The sequence below is a fragment of the Centrocercus urophasianus genome, unplaced genomic scaffold, assembly GCF_019232065.1.
Source record: "Centrocercus urophasianus isolate 14NV4802_14NV808 unplaced genomic scaffold, USGS_Curo_1.0 seq_17, whole genome shotgun sequence".
In the NCBI taxonomy this organism is placed as follows: Eukaryota; Metazoa; Chordata; class Aves; order Galliformes; family Phasianidae; genus Centrocercus; species Centrocercus urophasianus.
Genome location: NW_024884722.1, coordinates 8,591,427 through 8,613,116, shown reverse-complemented (window position 1 = coordinate 8,613,116; position 21,690 = coordinate 8,591,427). Strand labels below are relative to the sequence as shown.

Sequence of the window (21,690 nt, the reverse complement as noted above, 5' to 3'; positions counted from 1 at the left end):
TGTCCTATTAGTGTTGGCAACAGAAACTTAGGCTTCAGGTGGAAATACTGACTGAAACAAAGGTATTTTCTGATCATTTCATGTTTTGATTTATTTGAGATTCTTAATCATGCTTTCCAATAGCATGAGCTAATTAGTTCTTATCCTCCCTAACTTTCTTCTTGCTGCCTCACTGTGGGAGCACTCTTTGAAGGTTTGCCCTCACAGCATAGATGTCCTGTGTCCTGTCCACTTGGAAGCATGGCTCCACAATTTCATATTCTCTGTTTATCTCTTCATTGTTCCAAGGCACTGAAGTTTATCTTGGTTTTCCAAGATTTAGGAAACATCTTTTGTAATGAGGGGCCTCCTACAAAGCAAAAAAAGTCTGTTGAGCAGGCAGTCTGGAGTATGTGATGCTGTTGTGTAGTTCCTACTTGTCCTCTAAATAGCATTTATTGGTAAATGATTTGGTGGAATTGCATGGTGATAGGCATAGAAAGAAAGAAGGAAATAAGACAGCTTGTGAAGGTAAGTTAGTTTTCAAACTGCTGTTTGAGGAGAAAGGGTTTTCTTTCCTCTCCAGTCTTACTCTCATTTTCTTCCAGCTTTGCTGGTTGAAGTGGCTGTGATGAGGGCCTGCAAGTTGTGCAAAACCTTTGTCAAAAATTGGGCAAATATATGCTAATGATTGCTATACATATCAAGACAAACTGCGCTCACACAAGCCAACTTCAAGCACAGAGGGAGTGCCTAGCAGTACTTCTGACATTTCAGAAAAGTGAGTCTGATCAGTAATGAACACAAGTGATTCTGAACACCATTTACAGGAATTTCCATTAACTAAATAGGCAAGGTGATTAACTTAGTCAGCTCCATAGATGTATAGAGATAGTTCTCAGAATTATATACTATAGTTTAATGATGGTCACTTGGAGGAATCAATAGAAAGGAGTTATATAAAATTGGAGTACTGAAAAGCATATTAGAGGAACACACTAGCAAACGTGGGTAAGGTGGATGGTATATTATATACAAGTGGGCAGAGCAAAAAGCAGCAACTACTTTGACGGAAAGAGAAGTTATAGTTAAATTTGCAGTACTTTTTAATTACTTTCATGCATTAATTGATCCCTGACTGTTGGTTTTTTTATTCTTTTGGAGACGATGGCACATAGGTAAGAAGGCAGACAAACTGTTACACAGAACAGCCTAAAGCTGAAAGCACCTTTGAGAAACTGAATTCTGATAAAGAGTGAAGTAGTGTATGCATAAATGCATAGGGACCAAGATTTAGTAAGATTTAGTTGTAGTTCAAACGGGAAAAAGAGGAATTGTTTTAATGTGTAAAATATATATATATTGTCATGAGCACTGGGCTAAGGGGAATTATTTATTGTTATATCTGGAGAGTGTTGTCCAAGCCAAAGCACTCCTTATCTGAAATTTTCCATACTTTGGTTTGTAACGGTAGTATTTCTTTATACTGGGGTATTTCATATCACCCTTTTGATGTTTTCTGGTTAAATTGGAAGTGGTGGTAGGGAATTTTTGAACATCATCTGAAAAAAACGTAAGGGTGACCGGGACATTTAGTTCCAGTCTCCTGAATTTTGAAAAATCTTTTCTTATCTGCGTTACGAAGTTTAAAAAGCAGAACTCAACTAAATATGAGCTGGTTTTGTCAATACAGATTGTCTTTTCACAACAGAAATCATCCACTGTTACTCCTTTAACACAAGCAGTGAGTTACAATTCCCTCCCAGATCACACGTTTCCTTCTTAACCACAACTCATGCAGTCACACAGGCTGCTTAAGCATCAGCAGTGTTGGTGACACACATTGTCCACTGGGTTAGACACTCCATTTTTCCTTTACCAACATTTATTATTGGTATGCTCAACAACATTCATGTTGTATGCAAATTGAGTTTTGCTTAACTCTCCTCTCTGCCCTCACCCCATAATGAAATTAAAAGTGTTTGATGAAGATTAGCAAAGATTTATGGACCCGTAACTTCTATTTAAAATGTCTCATAGCATCTCTGTATTAGTTTCACATTAGCACTTATGTTTGATTTGTCCCTGTTGTTGGAGGAAAACTACATTTGTCAGAGTGGCAGAATACAGGTTTTAAGTTGTATTTTCTCTTTCACAGTTCCCTGCAACCTTTTTTTTTGTGTGTATGTGTGTGTGTGAGAGAGAAAAGACAAGAGTGAGAGTGCCTTAGACATTGACTTTTGCTAGCTGACATCTGCTGCTGCATTGATGCTTCCAGTGAAATGTTTCATAAGTTTTGTAAAATAGTTTACCTCCCTTAGGCCAGAAATATATTTGTTGTTTTATATCCATAAGGAAATGCTTAAAATTCCAGCATTACATTGTGTCATATATTGACTCTACGTAATCAGTTTCCTGCTTCTTATCCACCTTATCCTATAAAAAATAGGCTATTTAGGAACAGGAGAACGCCCTTCTAATGTCAGTGTGAAGTATCTTATCTGTTGTTTACGTGTAATCCTTACAGAGAAACACAGAAATTTTGGAAACAGAAGTTTGAACACAATTTTTGAGCAATTTCATTTATTTTGTTTCTGAAGAAGTGTTATTGTATTGTTGGTCAAATAAAAGCTTTAAGACTGTTAGGCAAGGTTACTTTTCTTCCAAATTTTAAAACTAACTTTTCCATTTCTGTCCAGCAAAAATTACTTAAGGTATCTCATCAGTGAGGTCAAGGTCTACAATCTGCAGTACCTCACAGTCCATTTGGAGACCAGGTCACTTTTCACCTTATTTTAACAAGAGCAGTGGTAAAAGTGACCACTCTCAAACAGCACAAAACCAAATACAATGGTATAATGTATTCCTAGGAATTATGGAATAATTCTGGTTAGGCTAATCTTATGTATTTATTTACATCTAGAGCAGGACCAAACAGATGCTGGAAGACTTTTTATTTTTTGTTTTTTTTAAACCATATGTATATAGTAGGAAATTCTAAAGAAAACAGATGTTTGTAGGTAAATAAGCCCTTTTGTTGGTTTACACTTTTTACAGAAAAGTCTTTTTAATCCATTCTTAAAACACTGAGGCTGAAAAATGGAGAGGTTTGTTGGGCTTTTTCTCTGAAATGCACCTTGGTTTAGTTCTCTGCTCAGGGGCCTGCTTAGCATTTAGAAGGAATGCTATTCTGCAGCTCAGGTATGAAAATACACTTTATATCAATTATTTGGCTGATTGCTGAAAGTGTGTTGGAGTAAAGGGGCATTGGCTAGTTGTGGCCTTTGCTAATGGGAACGTTTCAGAGTATGGATGAGTAATTAAAGTATAGAATGCGGAAAATTAGGCCAAAATTGAATAGAAATGAATAAGTATGCACTGTGTTGTACAGATGTTGGAAACAGATTATTTTGGATACCTCTTTCCATCTACATCTTATTTGGGTACCGTGTAAAAATTGGTCATACACCATGTAGATTGTTTTTCTTCCCATCGCCTTTTCTGTTTTTATGTTGTGATGTATCTGTATAGGTAGTAATTTAGCAAAATATCCTGTCTGCCAGGTGTGGGAACTAGCTGATTGTATTGTAATACCAGATCATTACTTAATTCATATGCAACCTAGCCTAGCACATGGAAAGCATTATAAATCTATTTACAGTGTGGCTGGTCTGATGATAACATTGTATTAAATTCCCAGGTGAGGCAATTTAAGCAATTGCTTTGCCATGTGTAGGCCGTGGAAATTAACTTCTCATATGCTTTAGTAATAGACAAACTTCATTGTTAAACTCAGATTAGTAGTGTAGAAGAATTCTCAGTCTGGTTACATGTACCCTGCTTCACATGTAGAATCATACAGGGGGTGGTGCTGCAGATCACAGATCTTAATTAGTTTAAGCTGAGTTAATTCATTTCAATTCTAATTTAGCTGTGCTTGCCCATGAACACATTCAGTTCTATTGGGAAATGTTAAGGCTTGGGTCAAGTAGATGGATTGTTTAAAGCCAAATTGCCAGACAGAACTGAGCAAGTGTATCTGTTTGAACAGGGCTTTAAGAAAATCACCCAATCAGTATGCAAAAATCCTGTTCATAAACCAAGAGAGATCTGCTTGGAATCAGAAATTCTTCCTTGTCAGAAGGTCTGGATACTGTAGTACATTTAAAACAGTCCCTGAAACTTTATCTGTCTTGAAGTTTTACAGAAAGTAGCTTAACCCTTTTGTGTGGTGGTGTGTTCGTCTGCGTGCTGGCTTTGAATGGGGATGTGTAGACAGGGGTAAAAGCGCTTGTGTGCTGAGACTTCTGGTGTGTGTATGCACAAGAAAATACAAAATACAAGGAAAACTTCTCCGTGTGACAGATTTTTATAGAAGAAAAACTGCACATAGAAGCGATAGCCTATACTGAGCTGCCCAGAAATTCCGTGGATTACAAACTCTGTAAAGCTTCTGTCTTTTCTAGAAGCATACATATAAAGTAGACAGTGGTAACTGACAACTAAGACTAAAAATGTTGACAATTTCTTGATTTGCCTGGTTAGCTTATGTATAGAAGTCATTAACTATTTATAAAATGCATTATGAATTGGGTTCCTTCAAACTGTAGCAGTGTGTGACATTTCCAGCTCAAACTATCATTCTTGCATTTGGCTAAAGTACATATTTATAAACAGCTGTTAGTTATGAACTAAAAAAAAAAAATCTAAAACTCACTTTATTGCCAAGTTTGGATGAACAATTTCATTGTCACTTTTTGAAAGCTATGCTTGAAAGTGTTACCAGTGTTACCTTAATAAAAATAAGAATGGTAATTGAAGATATGAATGTATTGATATTTTGGGCAAATTCTGAAAGAACAAATGGACACTTTAGTTCAAAGGCTTTTCCTTTTATATTATTGATTCGTTTAGTAGTGAAACTGTGATCAAAAGTAATATCAAATTATTTATTGATTATGCCAAAGAGTTACACCTAATTGTAGTCAGAGGGTTATTTCTTTTAATATAATTGCTGATTTTCTAATCATGACAGATTATTGCAATAAAGGAACAATGATACGAATATATTTATTAAGCTCAGTCACGTTGATATAAAGGATTATAAAAGGCCTTTAGAAACTGCATTGCTGTTAAGATTTATTTCTTTCTCATGAAGAATATTCTTTTTCCTTTCCTTCATGCAGTCTCTTGTGAATGAGAATATCAGCCACTTAAATGTTTCAAATAAATGATGTGTAACCATGGACCATCTCAGTGTCCAATATAATTAGGCAACTCGTTCACTGGAGAACATGCTCATGAAGCATCATGCTCCACATCTTAGTCTAATAATGACAAATGAATGTAACAATAGCAGAATCAATTGGGCTGAGTAATTTTGTAGAAGTGGCAGAGACTGTGCAGTTGAGGTACTGGACTCAAGTGGGGAGACCGAATCTCAATCAGAAAAGAAGAGTAGATATTTATTGGTATATATTTGTAATTTCCTTTCTTGTTTGATGTATATAAAATAAAAATAGGAAAATAATGTAATTGAGCAATCTATGCCAATTTGTTGGCTTTTTGGTGAAAAAAGAGAAAAACAAAACCTATCTCCATATGATATTCTTACATGCTGTGGAGTGTTTTAGTCCCCCATAGTGATGAAATGAATAATTTAAACAGGCAGCTCTGATACCACAGCCTGTTTAAAGGTTCTCATTTCCTTTAATGCTGTAGAGTACTTTTAGCTTGGTTAGTATGAAACTGTGACGGCTGAGATCTCCAAAAGATTTGGCATAATTCATCTCTTGTAGTTGGACCATGGTATGCTTTGTCCTTGCGAGGTACAGCTGTTAGCCTTAGTATATAATCTAGATCTGAGCACTAGCAACTGAATCACAAACCGGTAAGCATTGTTGTGGTGAAGGTGTAATGAAGGATGAGCTATGCAAGATCAAAAGCTAAGATGTGTTGCTCTCAGATGACCAATGCAAGGCTACTCAACTGCTAGTTTCATAGTAGAAGGGATGTCCTGTTTCCCCACTTCCTTGTCACAAAGATAATGAATTTCCCTGTGCTCAGTGTATTTCTAATGGGTTGTTTTCTGTGCTTTGGTCTTAAAAATCAGAAATTTTTAGCACAATTGTCTGATTAGGGAAGGTTTGAGGGGGGTTTTCTTTGTGCTGAGTTCCTACTGATAGTGAGTTCCATGGTGGAGTGGGAGGGAAGCTTACAGCAACTAAAACGAGCCTAGAAGCCCAGTTCTGGCTGCCTCCGGAGTTCTTCCCATGATGGAGAGTAAGACTGATCATATCCACACTCAAACATGAAAATATTTTAGACAATATGTTAAAAATACTTTCTTTCAGTGGTGAATGCAGGAGTGTTAGCTAAGAGTCTGGTAATCAACTGACAGAGGGATTAATAAGAATATCAGTCCAGCTTTTATGGACTTTCCCACTTGTCCAGTAAATGCTGTGCTGCCTTGGTAATCTTCAGTCATTTGCTCAGTTGCTCACCACTTGCTCTAGTTAATATAGAAATTGGCTCCTGAGAAAATCTTATGCTCATTAATTGTGGTCTGTCCTAACTGATAAGTGGCCATCACTGGTTTTGGTGTTCCCATGATCTGCTGTAATCTGGTGTTTCCTTGTGCTGCTGTTTTCTAACCCGTATTTTAGGACTTGATTTCTGGTACTTTCTGTGGAGGTCTTAGCAGTAAAGGAAAAGCTTTATCATTTTCTACATCTGTAATTTCAACCAGTTTTGTTCAGATGTCTATTGTTCACACTTCTTTTTCTTTTTTCTTTTTTTCTCCCTGTTTTTTGGTAAATAGGAAAGGAATTCTCCTTTTCTATGTAATGGCATCACTGCAATATTACTAGCAAGTCTCTCTTGGGAAAATTACTTTTGTTCCTACATGTTCCTTCAGTGCTTCTGCTATGAGTTTTTATTGCCTTATTATTAGAACTTGGGTCACACATGATTTGTCTTGAGCATTATTTAAGCTGCTTTTGTCTAAATGAAATGAAATATTGCAGATGTGACTCTCTTAGAAATTGTAAGCTTTTGCCATGCAGATTTATCAAAATACAGCTGTTGACAAACTTTTTTATAACTTTTAATTGCAGGGTTTTTTTTTTGTTTGTTTTTTGTTTTTTAAATCAAATAGGTATCCATTAGGGGGCTCTCGAGGTTTAAGATGATCAGTCTTGATACCAATGGCTTTGGAGCTTTACTTCCTAACCCTTTTTTCTTTTTGTTTTACAGAAAAGGTCACGGATCGCCTACAGTGATGAGGTGCGGAATGAGCTCCTAGGGGATGACGGGAATTCCTCAGAGAACCAGGTAGGATGCTAATCAAGAAGCCCTAGTGGGTGGCTGGAGGGTGAAGGAGGTCACTGGCACACTGGGCTTCTCAAGCTGCTCCTTAACAGCATTAGCAACAACTCATGTGGAAGTGATACTGTTTAATGCAAAGCTGGGGTCTTAATCAACTTCAAAATGTTTCTTGGAGATCTTACATTTAACCCTTTAACTTGTGATCACTGTCTGCTATCTTAAAAAAAATCTTTTATTCTCTTTTCTTTATTATTTAGTACTTTAGAAATAACTTGAAACACGCTGTTTGCCGACAAAGCCAAGGTCTTCACCTCAAACACATGTAAAAGGAATAAAAAAAGTACATAATGCTGCTTTGATAATAATGCAGTATAATTAAATCAACACTGGCAGGCAAAACAAATGGAAACACACTCTCAGACTTAGGCTGTGCACCGCTTTGTTTCCTTGTACGATTCCTACCCTAAACAGACTTTTTCTCCCTGTACCAAAAACTTGAGTTGTGCTTATGAAAGCATGTTTTCATGATGTATGTTGTGCTAGAATGCGGAGAGCTATCCAACTCTTTTAATGATGGAAAGCATGATAATCCTCAGGTTTTCATGATACCTTGTACTCATGTTGCTTTGAACACTACAGTGAAGATCCTCCTTTCTGAAGGGAACTTTATATTCAGAGTAATTTGACCCAGCTGTTAATATTTCTTTTGGTGCTGAACTTGTTTGACAAGCTCTGTCTGAAAGCTGAATGTTTCTTTTATGACAAATCAGCTCAGTTACAATGAAAATTGTGCATTTTGAGTGAGAAATTTGTTGAAAGTTTTCTGATAAGATAGAATTTTAATTATTTTTGTAGTGAAAGTAAAGCTTTTTAGAATACTTTCTGCTTCAATATTAAGTAAGGAAACAGAGCAGAACCGTGTTCTGAAATTTTTATATCTTCTACCTTAATATAAGCTCAGTAAGGGTAGACAAGTTAGACTTGGAGACTTATTCTAATAAAATGGATAAGCATAGACCTCTTAAGCCTCAGTGTTATACAGTATTTTGAAAGTGCTGTGTAAATGTTAAACTCTGTGGGAGACTGTAATACATATGTTAATTAATTATACACAGGATGCAATTTATCTGCAGAACTTATTGCATAGCAGATGTAATATCTATGTTTAAGTTCAACGTAGAAGGTATTTATATTTTGATATATAGCAAGAAAGAGTTCCAAAATTTAAATAATAGGAAGACCTTTTTTTATCCCTAAATATGAATTTGCAGAAAGGAGAATTTAAGGGAAGAGTTTGATGGTCTGTGTGTCATGAACATAAACTCTGTACTCTAAAAGTGTTAAAATTCTAATTTTATTTCTTTTAAGGTGCTGCTATTTTTACATTTCAAGAAAAAAAAAATGTGTGAATTCAGACATAAAAGGGCAATTGTGATAAGAAGCTTCACTTTTAACAGAATATCTTATGTGTAGGGATGAGATAAAATATTTTATTTTCACTTTTTAAGGAATGGTTAAATAACTGGTCTATGTGCACTTTTTGCAACCTATGATTTCTTTTTGAAATCTGATGGAAGAAATATGGTTTCATCTCAAGAAATGAAATGATAATTACAAGCATTTATCAACATGATTATTTTTTTTTTTTCATCCAATGGCCACTTCTTAAATTGAACACAATTTTTTAGGTTATTAGTGTTTTATTTAGTCTGATAGGTAAATAAGCTCATTTTTTATGACCCAACTTGAAATTCCTACCCCCATACCTTTGGAAATTCTGGAATTCTTTATTTTCTTCCTTGAAAGATACTATGAAATATTATCGTAAAGGAATCGCTTCTGTTCTTTTCATAATATGAAGGCCAATATATCAATCAAGATATCAAAAGATATCATTTATTGCATTATTCCAGTAATCAACCACACACTTTTCCTTATGAGATGTCATGATTTATATGTCTACTTATCTTTCTTGCTTTTAGTTACAGATGCAATCATATAGTACACGAATTCAGCCTTATATTGACCTTGTCTGAATGTGAAGTTATCCAAATCAGTGTAGTGTAAGGCTTGAGTATTACTGTACAGTCAGCAACGTATTACCTCAAAATATCTAGATCAGTAACTCCAAGTCTACCACACTGTCACTCATTACTCTTTTAATAGAATTGGACTAGATGAAGAAGGTATGATCAAGTATTACCTGTAGCCATATAAAATATTGGAAGGCATTTCAAATTCTTGCTTTAATTTTGTCAGTTGGGAATGCATATACATAGTCTGACCCTCAAACTATTATTAGAGGATTTTTCCTTCTCAAATAGTTTCAGTTAAATTAGTTAAACTAAAAGACGCTGGGCTTTGTTCTCCAATTCAGTCAGCAAACTTTGCTACAGAGTGAGAGGAGGCAATCCTCTCATGATGGAGGAATCATTGAAGAAAAGATTGTTCCTGTAGCAATCCAGAAATGTTGGTAAAATCTGCTAATAGAAATGCTGAATGTCTGGTTACACTTGGATGTTACCCAAGGGAAACAGATATGAGCAGTATATTTCAAGTATGGTCTTTGCCATGATAAAAATTTATATGTTTTTTATGGAAGGAGAAGACAAATATTGTAGAATGGCTGATATGGGAGTATCTAGAACTAAATGAGGCATTGCTGGGAAAATAAACAATTTTTTTTTTAATTCAACTTCTGGTTTTTAGTTGAGTTTTAAAGGCAGAGTTACAGCCAAGTTAAAAGCTGTACTGAACAGGGTAGAATACATAGGTATGAGTTTCCAGTTATTCTCACAAGAAGAAACATTGAAGTACAAGATCAGAGTGAAGAATTGGCTAATGATGATTGGTCTTTCCACTTCTTTTTTTTTTTTTTTTTTTCCTCTTTGCTATCCATTAGTAGCTGTCATCATGTGTAGATGACAATGTCTTAGAATACATTTGCTTATAGTGATTTTACCAAGATATAACCAATTTTATTGCAGTAATGTTTATAGAAACTCCTTGTAAGAAGTTGTAAGAATCATACAATTCTGTTTAGTAAGTTAATGATATCAAGCTGTTTAATGAAATCATTGCTTAGTGTACATTAATTTCCTCTGGATTTTATCTGGTAAATATATTCAATTGAGGCATATGCAGAGATTCCAAATCAGAAGACGTATCTTCTCCCATCAAGAACATACAAATAACAACAACAAAAACCCCATCCCCTAAAGCCTGTGTGCGTTGCTTGTTACTTATTTTCCAGAAGTGATCTTAAATGGGCTCTGTTACTTTGAAGTCTTATTTGTCATGCTGGCCAGCAATGATTGTCAAATCCCTTGAAAGTTTTGAGCTTTTCAGTGCAATGATACAGTACTTACAGGTGTGGCTTCCCTTTAATAATCACAGTACTGTTTTCATGTGGTGATTTGTATGCTTTTTAGAAAGCGGATGTTGGGCTAAATCACAAATAATCAAAATAGTCAAGTATGACATTACCAACTTTCTTGAGATATAATACTACTCCTTTCTCTTTGGCAGCTGTGTTCATTAATATGTTGAAGTAAATTTGCATTAGGGTAAATTGCGTGTCCGTATGCACATGCACAGCGTATGTGATTTGTGGTGAACAAATATTTTGTGGCTACTTAATTTCTGACTACAAAGTTCTGATAATATTAGATTTGGGCTTGCTGTGCATAAAGTGTGTCAAACTTCAGCTACAGACCAGGGGGTGAAGTTGGTCAATTTAATTCCCCAAGATCTAAAGAAGGTCGGTATCATTTCATATAGCCCTGGCAGAGCAGATCATTACCAGACACAAATCTGTTCGTTACATGCCGAGGGTTTATAGCAAAATAAATAGACTGTCATCATAAGTTCAGAAAATTGTGTGTTCGACCCACGATAATGTGTAAAGGGCGTTTAATAGAGTTCAGCATTTATTCGTTATCTGTATGCGGACAGAGACGGCAGTAGCGTTATCAGCTTTTTTTAAAAAAAAAAAAAAAAAAAATTGGGTAGTTTTGTGCATCACGTGGTGCGCGCCTCGCCGGCACACGGGCACACACACACAGCCCCGGCCGCTCTCTGCGGCGCAGTTTTGATTTTAGTCACAGCAGAAGGCTTAGCCACAAGAGATTCCACTGGTTCAAACCAGCGTAAACCAGATTTTTTTTTTTTTTTTTTTTTTTAGCCTACAAAGGACCAGATTACCTCTTGTATCGAATTCTGTATTGAAAAAAAAAATATATGTATCTTTGTTTCAAGGATATGCTGATTATCATAACTTAAAATGGTGGCTGCGCACGGCCTGATGCTGCTTACCGTTGGGTGGTGAGCGTGATAAAAATGCCAGAAAATGTTCAAAAATAGAGAAGTAAAGGTAACACATTTTCATCAAGTGCATTGTTAAATGGGGGAAAAATACATCTTTTGTTAATTTGAATGAATATCTTTCAGCCAATGTTTTTTTTTAAAAAAAAGAGAGGAAAAAAAAGAGAAAAAGAAAACCCTCTCCCATTACTTAGCTTAGCTGCAAATCCTATGCAGAGCTTAAATTCAGCCATGCAGCACAAACAAGATAGAACATTTTTGTTTGGAACCTATTGAAAAAACAAATGTGCAGCATTTTAAAACTCCGTCTGATTGCTGCAGGGTGGCATGCCCAAATGGGCTCTATTGCGGGAGAGTAGTTTTAAACTTTGGCCCTTTAAGTATCATAGCCAAGTGAAGAATGGTGGCCTCCGAAAGAAAAGATAGCAATGCAATCAGCTCCCAGATCACCCCTCTCTAAAGGGATGTTTGCCTTTTTGGGGAGAAAAGGAGGGGGACAGCTGGAGAAAGACCAATTTCTGACAGGCCAAGCAGTTGAATTTAAGCAGCAGTTTGGTGGACAGCACGGTTTTCTTTATGCCAAATTCTAGCAAAGTTGCGTTATTTCAGCTTGATTTCCTGCAGTAGTAGCCCCAGTAATTACACATAGTTGGATTCATTGTCTGCTTTGGGATGAGGCTGTGTTCAGACCTAGGCGAGCCACATGAAACAATAGAGAGTAGTGGAAGTGCCTTTTTTCTTCTCGGGCTGAGGAGACTTTCTCAGTAGTAAACATTCTCAGCTCACACATGTGTTGAAAATGAGTGTTATAAAACTAGGTGAGGTATCAGCACAAACTGAGATAATGATGTAGCTGTTGTAATTTTGAATTCAACTGGAATCGGGGAGAGAACTGTAATTTTTTCACCAAGAGCCACTCTTGTGCAGACATTTGTTGTGAGTAATCATACTTTTTGTTCCAGTACCAATGATTTATCTCACTCTGTATATGGAGAGAGTACTACAGCATAACTCGATGTTCAGACTGGATTTTATTTAGTTTTATGGTAAACCTGCCAGAGCAATATTATTAATAGCGTTAGATCATGTTAATTTACAAGTGTAGATTGATAAGCATAAGTGCATATGCTATATAAGTATGTACAGATACACTATGTGTGTATACATACACACACTGCGTAGTGGTCCAGGAATAAGAGCCTGGAGTGAGTCTTTCCTGAGGGAAACATGTTTTGTGTTGTTCCCTACTCCTTTGTCTATTATTAAATATGCTGTGCAGTAAATCATCATTCCGAGCCACTTATCTAAGCTGCTTTTTTTTTCTCAACAGGAAAAGGGTGTCCATGCGAGGTTCCGTAATCCAACTAGATAATATAGATGTGAGGTTCAATAATCAAACCAGACAATATAGTCGCATTCAAATGAAGGTATATAAAAATCAGAGTAGCGGTGACATGCTGTAAAGATGCACTCATCTATTAATAAGTTAGATCTGCTCGTAAAATAAGAAATCAGTTGTCACCACTGAAATATACAGAAAACATTCTGAAAACTTGTATACACAAAACCACTTCAGCTGTACAGTCTTCGCAGAGAGGAATAGTAAACTTGTTTTTTTTTTCTTTATAATATAGACTTCTATGAAGTCATTCCCCTTTATTTCATGATGGTGTCTTAGATGTGGTTTAAAAGAGAATTTCACACTATTCTCTTTGTTTAATGTGACAGTGTGAGAAAGTGATCTTTATTCGTTCAAAAAACTCTGCATGTAGTCTATGTTTAGGTTCTTTTAATGTGTTTGTCTGTGATTTTTAAATGCTAAACATGTAAACAGATAAATTGTCAATGTTAATTCTGTATCCTGTCACACAACTGATCTTTCTTTCCTGCCATTTCTTTCCTTTTTATCTTTTTTGTGCGCTCATGTTGCAGTTGATAAAATTACGTGAAGAGGTGAGTACTTTCTTGCTTTTTGTTGTCTAGCTTTCCCTTTAAAGCTGAGTTTCTAAATCTGAAGTAGATCTTTTTGTTCATTGTTGCAGGGAAATCTGCACAAAGCAAAAATATTGATTATACTGCTTTAAAATATTCACTGTTCTGCCTCTTTTTTTCCTAATAATTGTATACTTACATAGGAATCTCCAGATCAAACCTAAGAAATTAACATTCTTTGATAGTGGAATTTTTTTTAAAGGCACTAGAGAAAGAAGGAAAAAAAAAAAGAAAACCTATTATTTGATGTCTGCTAGAATACCATGATCAAATCTGGTACAGTAATAATCTTGTTTGCATCACAAAATCTTTGATAGGGTAAATACATTCGTACACTGGTACTGAAAGTGAAAGCTTTGCTTTGGTTAAAACCTGTGCTGAAACACTGGCAGAATTACACAGTTTTTCCTAACGCTTTGACTTTGGTGTGAAGCACTGAAATGGCTTATGTATTATATAGTGTATCATATACCCACTCAAAATACAGCACAAGTAGACCCACGCTCACGTATCAATATTTATTATTTATTTGTGTGTGCTGTAGATCTGTAGGTGTAACACTAGAGATCAGTATTCTGGAACACCTTTCTTCCAGTTATAAAACGACTCATAAATATTTAGAGAGAGAACGTCTGTTTTAATGGTCAGTTCCTCTAATGTTTCAGTATATGTTCTGAAATTAATATACTCAGTTCCTTGCTGCTGGAGCAAAGCAGGTTATCTGAACTGCTTTTTTTTATTGTTTCCCGATTGCTGCCAAAAATGAGGTCTCAGGAAAGTCAAGATTACTTAGAGGTCGGATTTTTGAAGGGTTTCACGTGGAGAGTTTGAACCAGTGAAGTATTTGAATAAGTATATTTAGAGGCATTTTAACATCACATATTTGTCTGGTATCTTCTTTTTGAAACGTGTATGCCCAGGCATATCAATAATGAATCCTGAGCTCTGCAGAAAAGGATTTGTAAGTTTTAGAAATGGTGATGACAAAGAAATGTAAAGTAACCAGATTAGGGGCAATTACAGGCAATTCTTAGAAACAGTAAGATATTTGTGATATAAAGATTCTTTCACCAGTTGCCTGAATGCTTTATTTTTCCTTCTTCTTGTGGAGCTGATATTAATATGTTGAAGCTGCAGAGTAATGTGGCGAATAAAAAAAATTAAACAAAATAAACATGTAACTGCATGAAAGCCCTCCCACCACCGCTGAGCTCCCCTCCCCAACAGTCCCAGTATTTAAACAGATGACAATGTTGTTGCAAGGGTTTGTACAGCCTGATTTCTGAGATTATTTTCAGAAGAGCAAGATCCATTCGCTCAACCCTTTAACAACGCTCGCACGTCTGCTCCTGTGCTTTTGTAAAGCAATATAGTAGGAACATTTTTGCTTGCAAACAGAGATTATAGGTTTATAAACGGGCAGATTCCTAATTTGTAGGTTACTCTGAAAATTTAATTAGATATAAAGAACAAAGCTGCGACTTAACTGCTCTTCTTTCTGAAAAAACTATGAAGGCAAATAAGAAAATTCAGAATGTTATTGCGCAGGAATGGGGCTTAGGAGCTATACTGAACTCGTAATGAGTCATACCTTTTGGAGCTTATAATTACTCTATCATTCAGCTAAATTTTTTTGACATTGCTTCTAGTAATTTTCTGCTTTTCCTGGTTAGCCTCAGAAGTTACTTTTTTCCTCTCTCTATTTGGAGAGCAACAGCAAAGAGATGTAAATAAATTTGTTGTCTAGAACAAAACCGAACAGGTAGAGAGAGAAATAATTAAAAAAAATAATAATTGTTGACATTCCATTTCCTGTACTTAAGGACTGTGTGTTGAGTAGGTTGTGATTGCAGTGCTGTTTTAATACTGGATGCAAAATGCATGTTAAAGTTTAAACGAAGACTGGTACAGGGACTGAGGCGTAATTCTGAACTTGTCCCCTAGTGAAACATCAAGGCATCCACAATTATAATTCTCCTAAGGAGGTATGAACAGATCTTGAAAGAAATTATGGTTTGCCATTCTGTTTGTTAATAAAACCTACACTTCCTCTCATTACCGGGCTCTGTTCCGGCACTCACACCGTACGCAGCATCGCGTGGAGGCTGTGCCGCTCTGTCTTTTGAGCTCCTGAGATCTCAGTTTGAATCCAGCCCACATGGAATGACAAAATCTCTAGTGATAGCATGCCACTTTGCAAAACTTCCTTATGTAACTCAGATAGAAGCTGTTTCTGAAGCTGCAAGACGCACTGAATCACCTCCCTGCCCACCTCTCAGAGCAGGGGTGCAGTGGCAGAAGGAGTGTGGGGAGGGCTGGGGAGCAGGAAGGCATCAGCTGCTGTTGTCGGGCACCGATTTCATGGTCAAAGGGCTGTATGCCTCCCAAGCCAGAGCACGTAAATAATTGTCATTTGTAATAAAAATAAAAAGGTCTCATTGTAGAGTGGCTTGGGTGAAAAGGTTCTGAAATAAGGTAAGAAACTGCTTTGAGTTAATGTTAGTACCGAGTTCACAATGCTTTAGTATTCTGATTGCTCACAGTAGGACTGAACTAACTGTGGGCTTATCATTTACCTTTTAGACAAACTGCGGCTAGTATAGTGTATAAAAAAATACAATTACATGTTAATTCTTCTGTTGGGCAGCTCTTTTACATTGAAATGTGAAATCTGATTATTTTCTCCTTCTCCCCTAACATAGTAGGCTTGTCTTTTCATTCCTAGTGTGCCACTACAGTGCTGTGCATCTGTTCTTTAATTATAACACTCTATTCCTTGTGCCCACTCCCAGTCCCTTCTTTTCTTTTTTTGTTTAAAGTATCTCCTGTCTAACTTTTAGGATTGTTGTCCTCTGAACTCCTTATTTATCCCTCCCCCCAGATACCTCTTCCACTCCTTTTCTTTCTGGAGAGATATCAATGTAGCAGCATTAAATTCCTGATGTTTTTTACAAGACTTAAAATATTTAACTCCGGTTGTTCTTTAATATTATTCGAGGGTAGGGGGGCTGTATTTGAAGAAAGGCACTGCAGGCTTACACTTCTTTTTCTAGTGGGCAATGGAGAGGAACCAGCATATGTTATGAAAAGGTGACTTTTAAAAATAAAATTAAGTAAAATTAACACTAATTATCTAGATTGACCATGAGTCCTAAGAACAAGCACCGCTCTAGTTGCTGTCATGATTTCAATTACAGCTTTGTAACTTACAGTACAGTTTTAAATTTTTTAAGTGCTCTTGCTGTTGTGTTTTTTCTTGGTGGCCTGCCCCCCATGAATGCAAAAGGCTTTTTTTTTTTCCAATTTACTCTTAACCTATCCACTGTGTATTAGACAACTCTATTAATTATTATAGACTGTTATTGCAGCTTTCCTGACCTTCACATTGGGTCCTATCTGTGCTGATCTAAATGCATTGTTTTAATGATTTCAAAAAAAAAAAAAAAAAAAAAAAAGAGAGAGAGGGGAAAAAAAAAATTCAAGGCAAGCTTTGATGTGGCTTTAGCTGCCTCGATCGTCTGGCCGCATCTCAGAGATGTGTCACCTATGCCGGGAGGGAATAGGGAAATCACGTTTTGAATGGTAATGATAACATACTAATCACTTCCTTTCTTTGAAGATAGAAGCGAGATATTCTGTCAGCATCCCTGGCTGCTAGAGCTTGGAGGCACTGGTCTAGGTGTATTAGCTTAAGTGTGCATGTCAATACAGCTTGCATCTCCCAAGATCCATAGGGGCTCATTAGAGCAAGGTAGATCGTTTCGGTAGACAGCCACTCAGATAATATGTATGGTACCTCCTTTTTTTTATTATTATTATTAGAAAGCATTTCTTCAGTTTTTAAATGACATCTGTCAACAAGGCGAAGTTGTAGGAAATATTTTTTGACAAATATCCAGAACGTTATTTTGGAATAGAACGGGTGCTTGGTGAGGTGTGTGGTTACTTTATGGGAGAGTGGGGGGGATTGTATTTTTTGATGACTTGATTAGAGCAAGTCTGGGATCAAATGGCCAAAGGAAGAAAGCTTGCATTTTGTGTGGAAAATAAACTAATGAAAATCGTAATTCCACTTTTTCACTATTGAAGACTCCCTGAGCGAAAATGCATTGGAAGGAGCATTTTTACTAGAGTTCGTTGTTATTATCATAAATGGGCAAATGACTTCTGGGAAAAATATCTTACACCTCTGTGTGTTTATTATTTATACATTCGTATATATATTTAGGCACAAGAGATGTAAATCAAGAAACCGGTGTTTTGTTTTTACATCTTTTTACATCAAACAGTCTAAAGAATATTCATGCTGTTCAGTATTCTGTATGAATATCTCGTTGTTTTTATCGCCTCACTTGAGTAGTACACATGAAGGAAATATATCGTCTGCTGAAAATTAAGTTCATGTTAAAAAGTACCACTCGCATTTAAAGTGAGACTGTAGTTGAGTAGAAATCATGGGTGCTTGCATACATGTGTCACAGAGAAATCCGTTTTGGAAATGCTCTTCAGCTTTCCCATATAATAGTCCCTTTCTGTTTTGTGAGTTCATGTGATAAGAGTGAAGCACATATTCCATGTTTCAACATAAAAATGATTGGTACACATAATTATGATTGATCACAGAACCTGCTCCTTCCAGTAGTCCTCATAACAGGCTCTTCCATAAAATATACATGGATATTTTTGTGTTTTGGAATATGAAAGTACAATTAAAAAAGGGGGGAGAGCATTGTAGACTGCTGCCTGATTATTTTTTTTTCCCTCTCTCTCTCTCCCTCTCTCTCCCCTTTTCTTTTTCAGAGGGCACATCTGCTCGATAACACAGAGAGGCTGGAAAGGTCATCTCGGAGACTAGAGGCTGGATACCAAATAGCAGTGGAAACCGGTAAGAATTCTGAGAGTGAGCAAATTGTCTTGCTTATGCACAGCAGTCTTCACAACACATGACATTTCAGGAAAACTTCAAAGGAGAAACAGAGACAGCAGCCCGAGATGTGGTTTACATATTGGGGAGACAATTGGGAGCTTATTTGCGCTTATCTTTTTTCAAGTTAAAAGGCATGACATCTACTGAAAACAGTTCCTGAGGTTTAAAAGTATACATCTGAAAAGAGATGGAATACTTTGTCTAAATTCTACATTTGTCTTAATATGCAGTTACATGTTGTCAGTTTACCCACCCGCAATGATTGCTAGCACACACTGCAGACTCCAGTTGTTTGTATCTTTACTTTTATTCTTTATATGTAAAAAATATCATTTTAATAAGTTTATAAGATATTAACTACAGCTGATATATAACAAGGTTATCGGCTCAATTTTCTTGCAATCAGTTCTGTGGCTGATTATGCAGCTGTTTCTTTGCAGTGAGAGAAGTAAACAAACCATACCCTAAAATGTACAGATAGAATCAAATTAAAGGAGAAGGCTAAATTTCAGGTGCAGTTATTGAATTAGTTTCCATTATTGATTGCAACTTTTTTGTTGGTATTTTCAAAATGTTTTTACTATGTTTGGGCAATTTCTGTATGTTTAAAACTGGCAATAGTAAAGCCTCCAAAAGCTGATCTCCTAAATAAATAAAGCTTATGTGAAGTTACAGAAAGTTATGGAAATTGTATGATTTAGCAGCAAAATAATTTGCAGAGAATCCCAATTAATTTATACGTTCCAGTATCTTTTTAGAACTCAAGCCTTATTTAAGGAGTAAATTAAGTTCAACCCTTCTGGAGGTAAATATGACTAAGCTAAATAAGTGGTATTACTAAAGTGCCTGCATTTTAATTATTCTGGGTTTAGTGCTCTGAACAATAATGAGATGGAACTATGGAACATACAATGTAGATTTTGGAGGACACGGAGAATTAAATCTCATGCTCTAGAAGATGATACATTAGTAGAAATGGACGTGTGATTGCAATTAAATTTGCTTTCCCGTAGATTTCACGTCTCTTATATCAGTGCTCATAAAGGGTCATTTTTAAAATTTTAATAACTATTTTAAATTGGTCCAAAATGATTTCTCATCTGCTGTAGATGACTCTGGACCTTTCATTACAGAAAAGCATGTAAAAATTCAGCCTGATCTTTTTGGAGAAGGAATACCTTCTATCCTTTTTTGCTCTTTTTGGAATATTCTTTTATAGGAATAGTGATCGTGTTAACTTCCATTGCTTATCTCCATGGTGATTTCTGAGAAATATGATTGGAGAGCAAATGTATATTTTTATGGAAAAGGTGACTTTTGGCGTCAAAACCAGATACAACTACACAGAATTAAACACACTAATTTACCCCATCTTTGGTCTGCCTTTACTTTTTATAATAAGCAGTGATATATGCAGTTCTTCTTGCCTAAAATATGTGAAGACTACTAGTGTAGCTGTGTTATATGATATATTAGTATTAAATAATTTGGAAATTATGGTTTTGGAAACGTTTGTATCTTCACAATGTAGATCTTTGCAGAAGATTTTTATGAGAACAGATGAATTATACTTAGTTCTTTCCATGAATCATGATGATTCTAGGTATGAAGAAGTTTAGATTAACTCAGCGCAATGAAAGAATTTACTTTCGGTGTTGCTGCGTGGTCATTTTGTATTGATATCCTATATTAAATGATTTCATTTTGGAGCTTCAGTTCATCATTCAGTTGGCTTAGACTCTGTCTTGCCTTCGTATTTACTGTTGTTGCGTAAAGATCTTATCTACTCAGCACTGCTGGGGCCAAATCTGGATCTTATTCCAAGGTCTGGAACAAGGCAAAGACATTGGCTTACTGGAATGATTTCAGCAAAAGACCATGAAGAGAAATTAAGAGACTGGGGATCTTTCACATGCGAAGAGGCTGAAAAAGCTGAGATTGTTCAATGTGGAGAAGAGAAGGCTCATGGAGATCTTACTGATATATAGAAATAGCTTATGGAAGAAAACAAAGAACGAAGGCTCTTCTCACTAATGTCATATGACAGGACAAGAGGCAATGGGCACAAATTAAAACAAGTGAAATTCCACCTGAACACAAGAAAACACTTTTTCACAATGAGAGTAGTGAAGCACCAAAATAGGCAGCCCAGAGTGATTATATCTATCTCTGAAGACATTAAAATTCTGGCTGGACACATTCCTTAGTTCTGGGTGACTGTGCTTGAGCAGAGGTTTGCACTAGGTGATCTCAAGAAATCTCTTTCCACCATCAGCTTTTCTGTGACTCTGTTAAGTTGAGGAGGCAGAAGTGACAGACATTAAATATCTATTCTGCTTTCTTTATATGACGTCTTTTCATAATTATAGATGTGTATGTTGGATCATTTTCACCTCTGGAATGAGTCAGATTTGGGGCTTTCTTATTACCTTCATCAGCAAAAATACGTATAGTGTTTTAACCTGCCCCTGTGATCATCTAAGGATTAAACTCACATCACGTAACTAATTTAATGCAATTTCGCATTGCCATTCCTGAAACTTACCATGATAAATTGGAAGCTTTTTTGCTGTTTGCATCTTTAAATTGATAAGCCCTTTCATCTTATGTACTGTTCTTCATACAAGCTGAGGTCTCTTGGAAGGTCTGACTTTTTTCTTTGAGTGATGCCATTGGTGCATCTGCTTCAGTGGAGTCTGAATGGGATGCCACTTATGACGCCATCTCTGCAGCACGAGCCACATCGCCTGTCATGCTTTCGTAGTTTGTTGGGTATCATTTGTTGTTGCTGAGGATGCCTAAATCTACATATAGACCTAGATGACTAAATGAAGTCTTTACTGTCTGGTAATCAGTTTCATAGTACTCAATGTCTGCTGCAAAGAGAAGAACGTCATCCTAAATACTCAAGGGAGTATGTTGCAAATATAACAGGCATTTGAGTTGCTGCTTTCACAGACAAGTAAGTTCATCAGAATATTTGCACGTTAATTGACCAGGTTGCATAGCAGAAATACTCAAGAGGGTTAGCTCTCAGGACATATCAGGAAAACCACTGGCCTTTTGAATCTTAAGTTTCCCTGTTGTTTCTACCAAGTAAAGTGAGTATTAATTATGGCTGATAGCACTGCAGAGTGCCATCA

At 36.2% G+C, this 21,690-nt stretch overlaps 1 protein-coding gene across 2 annotated transcripts in view; it reads left to right on the top strand.

The window, feature by feature from the left end:
- VTI1A (vesicle transport through interaction with t-SNAREs 1A) overlaps positions 1-21,690 on the top strand; it is a 252,761-nt gene that overhangs the window by 41,747 nt on the left and 189,324 nt on the right. For both annotated transcript variants that reach the window (XM_042817703.1, XM_042817704.1), the window contains exons 4-5: positions 7,234-7,311; positions 18,421-18,505. In XM_042817703.1, the coding sequence (XP_042673637.1) occupies positions 7,234-7,311; positions 18,421-18,505 (163 nt within the window). The remainder of the gene's footprint in view (positions 1-7,233; positions 7,312-18,420; positions 18,506-21,690) is intronic.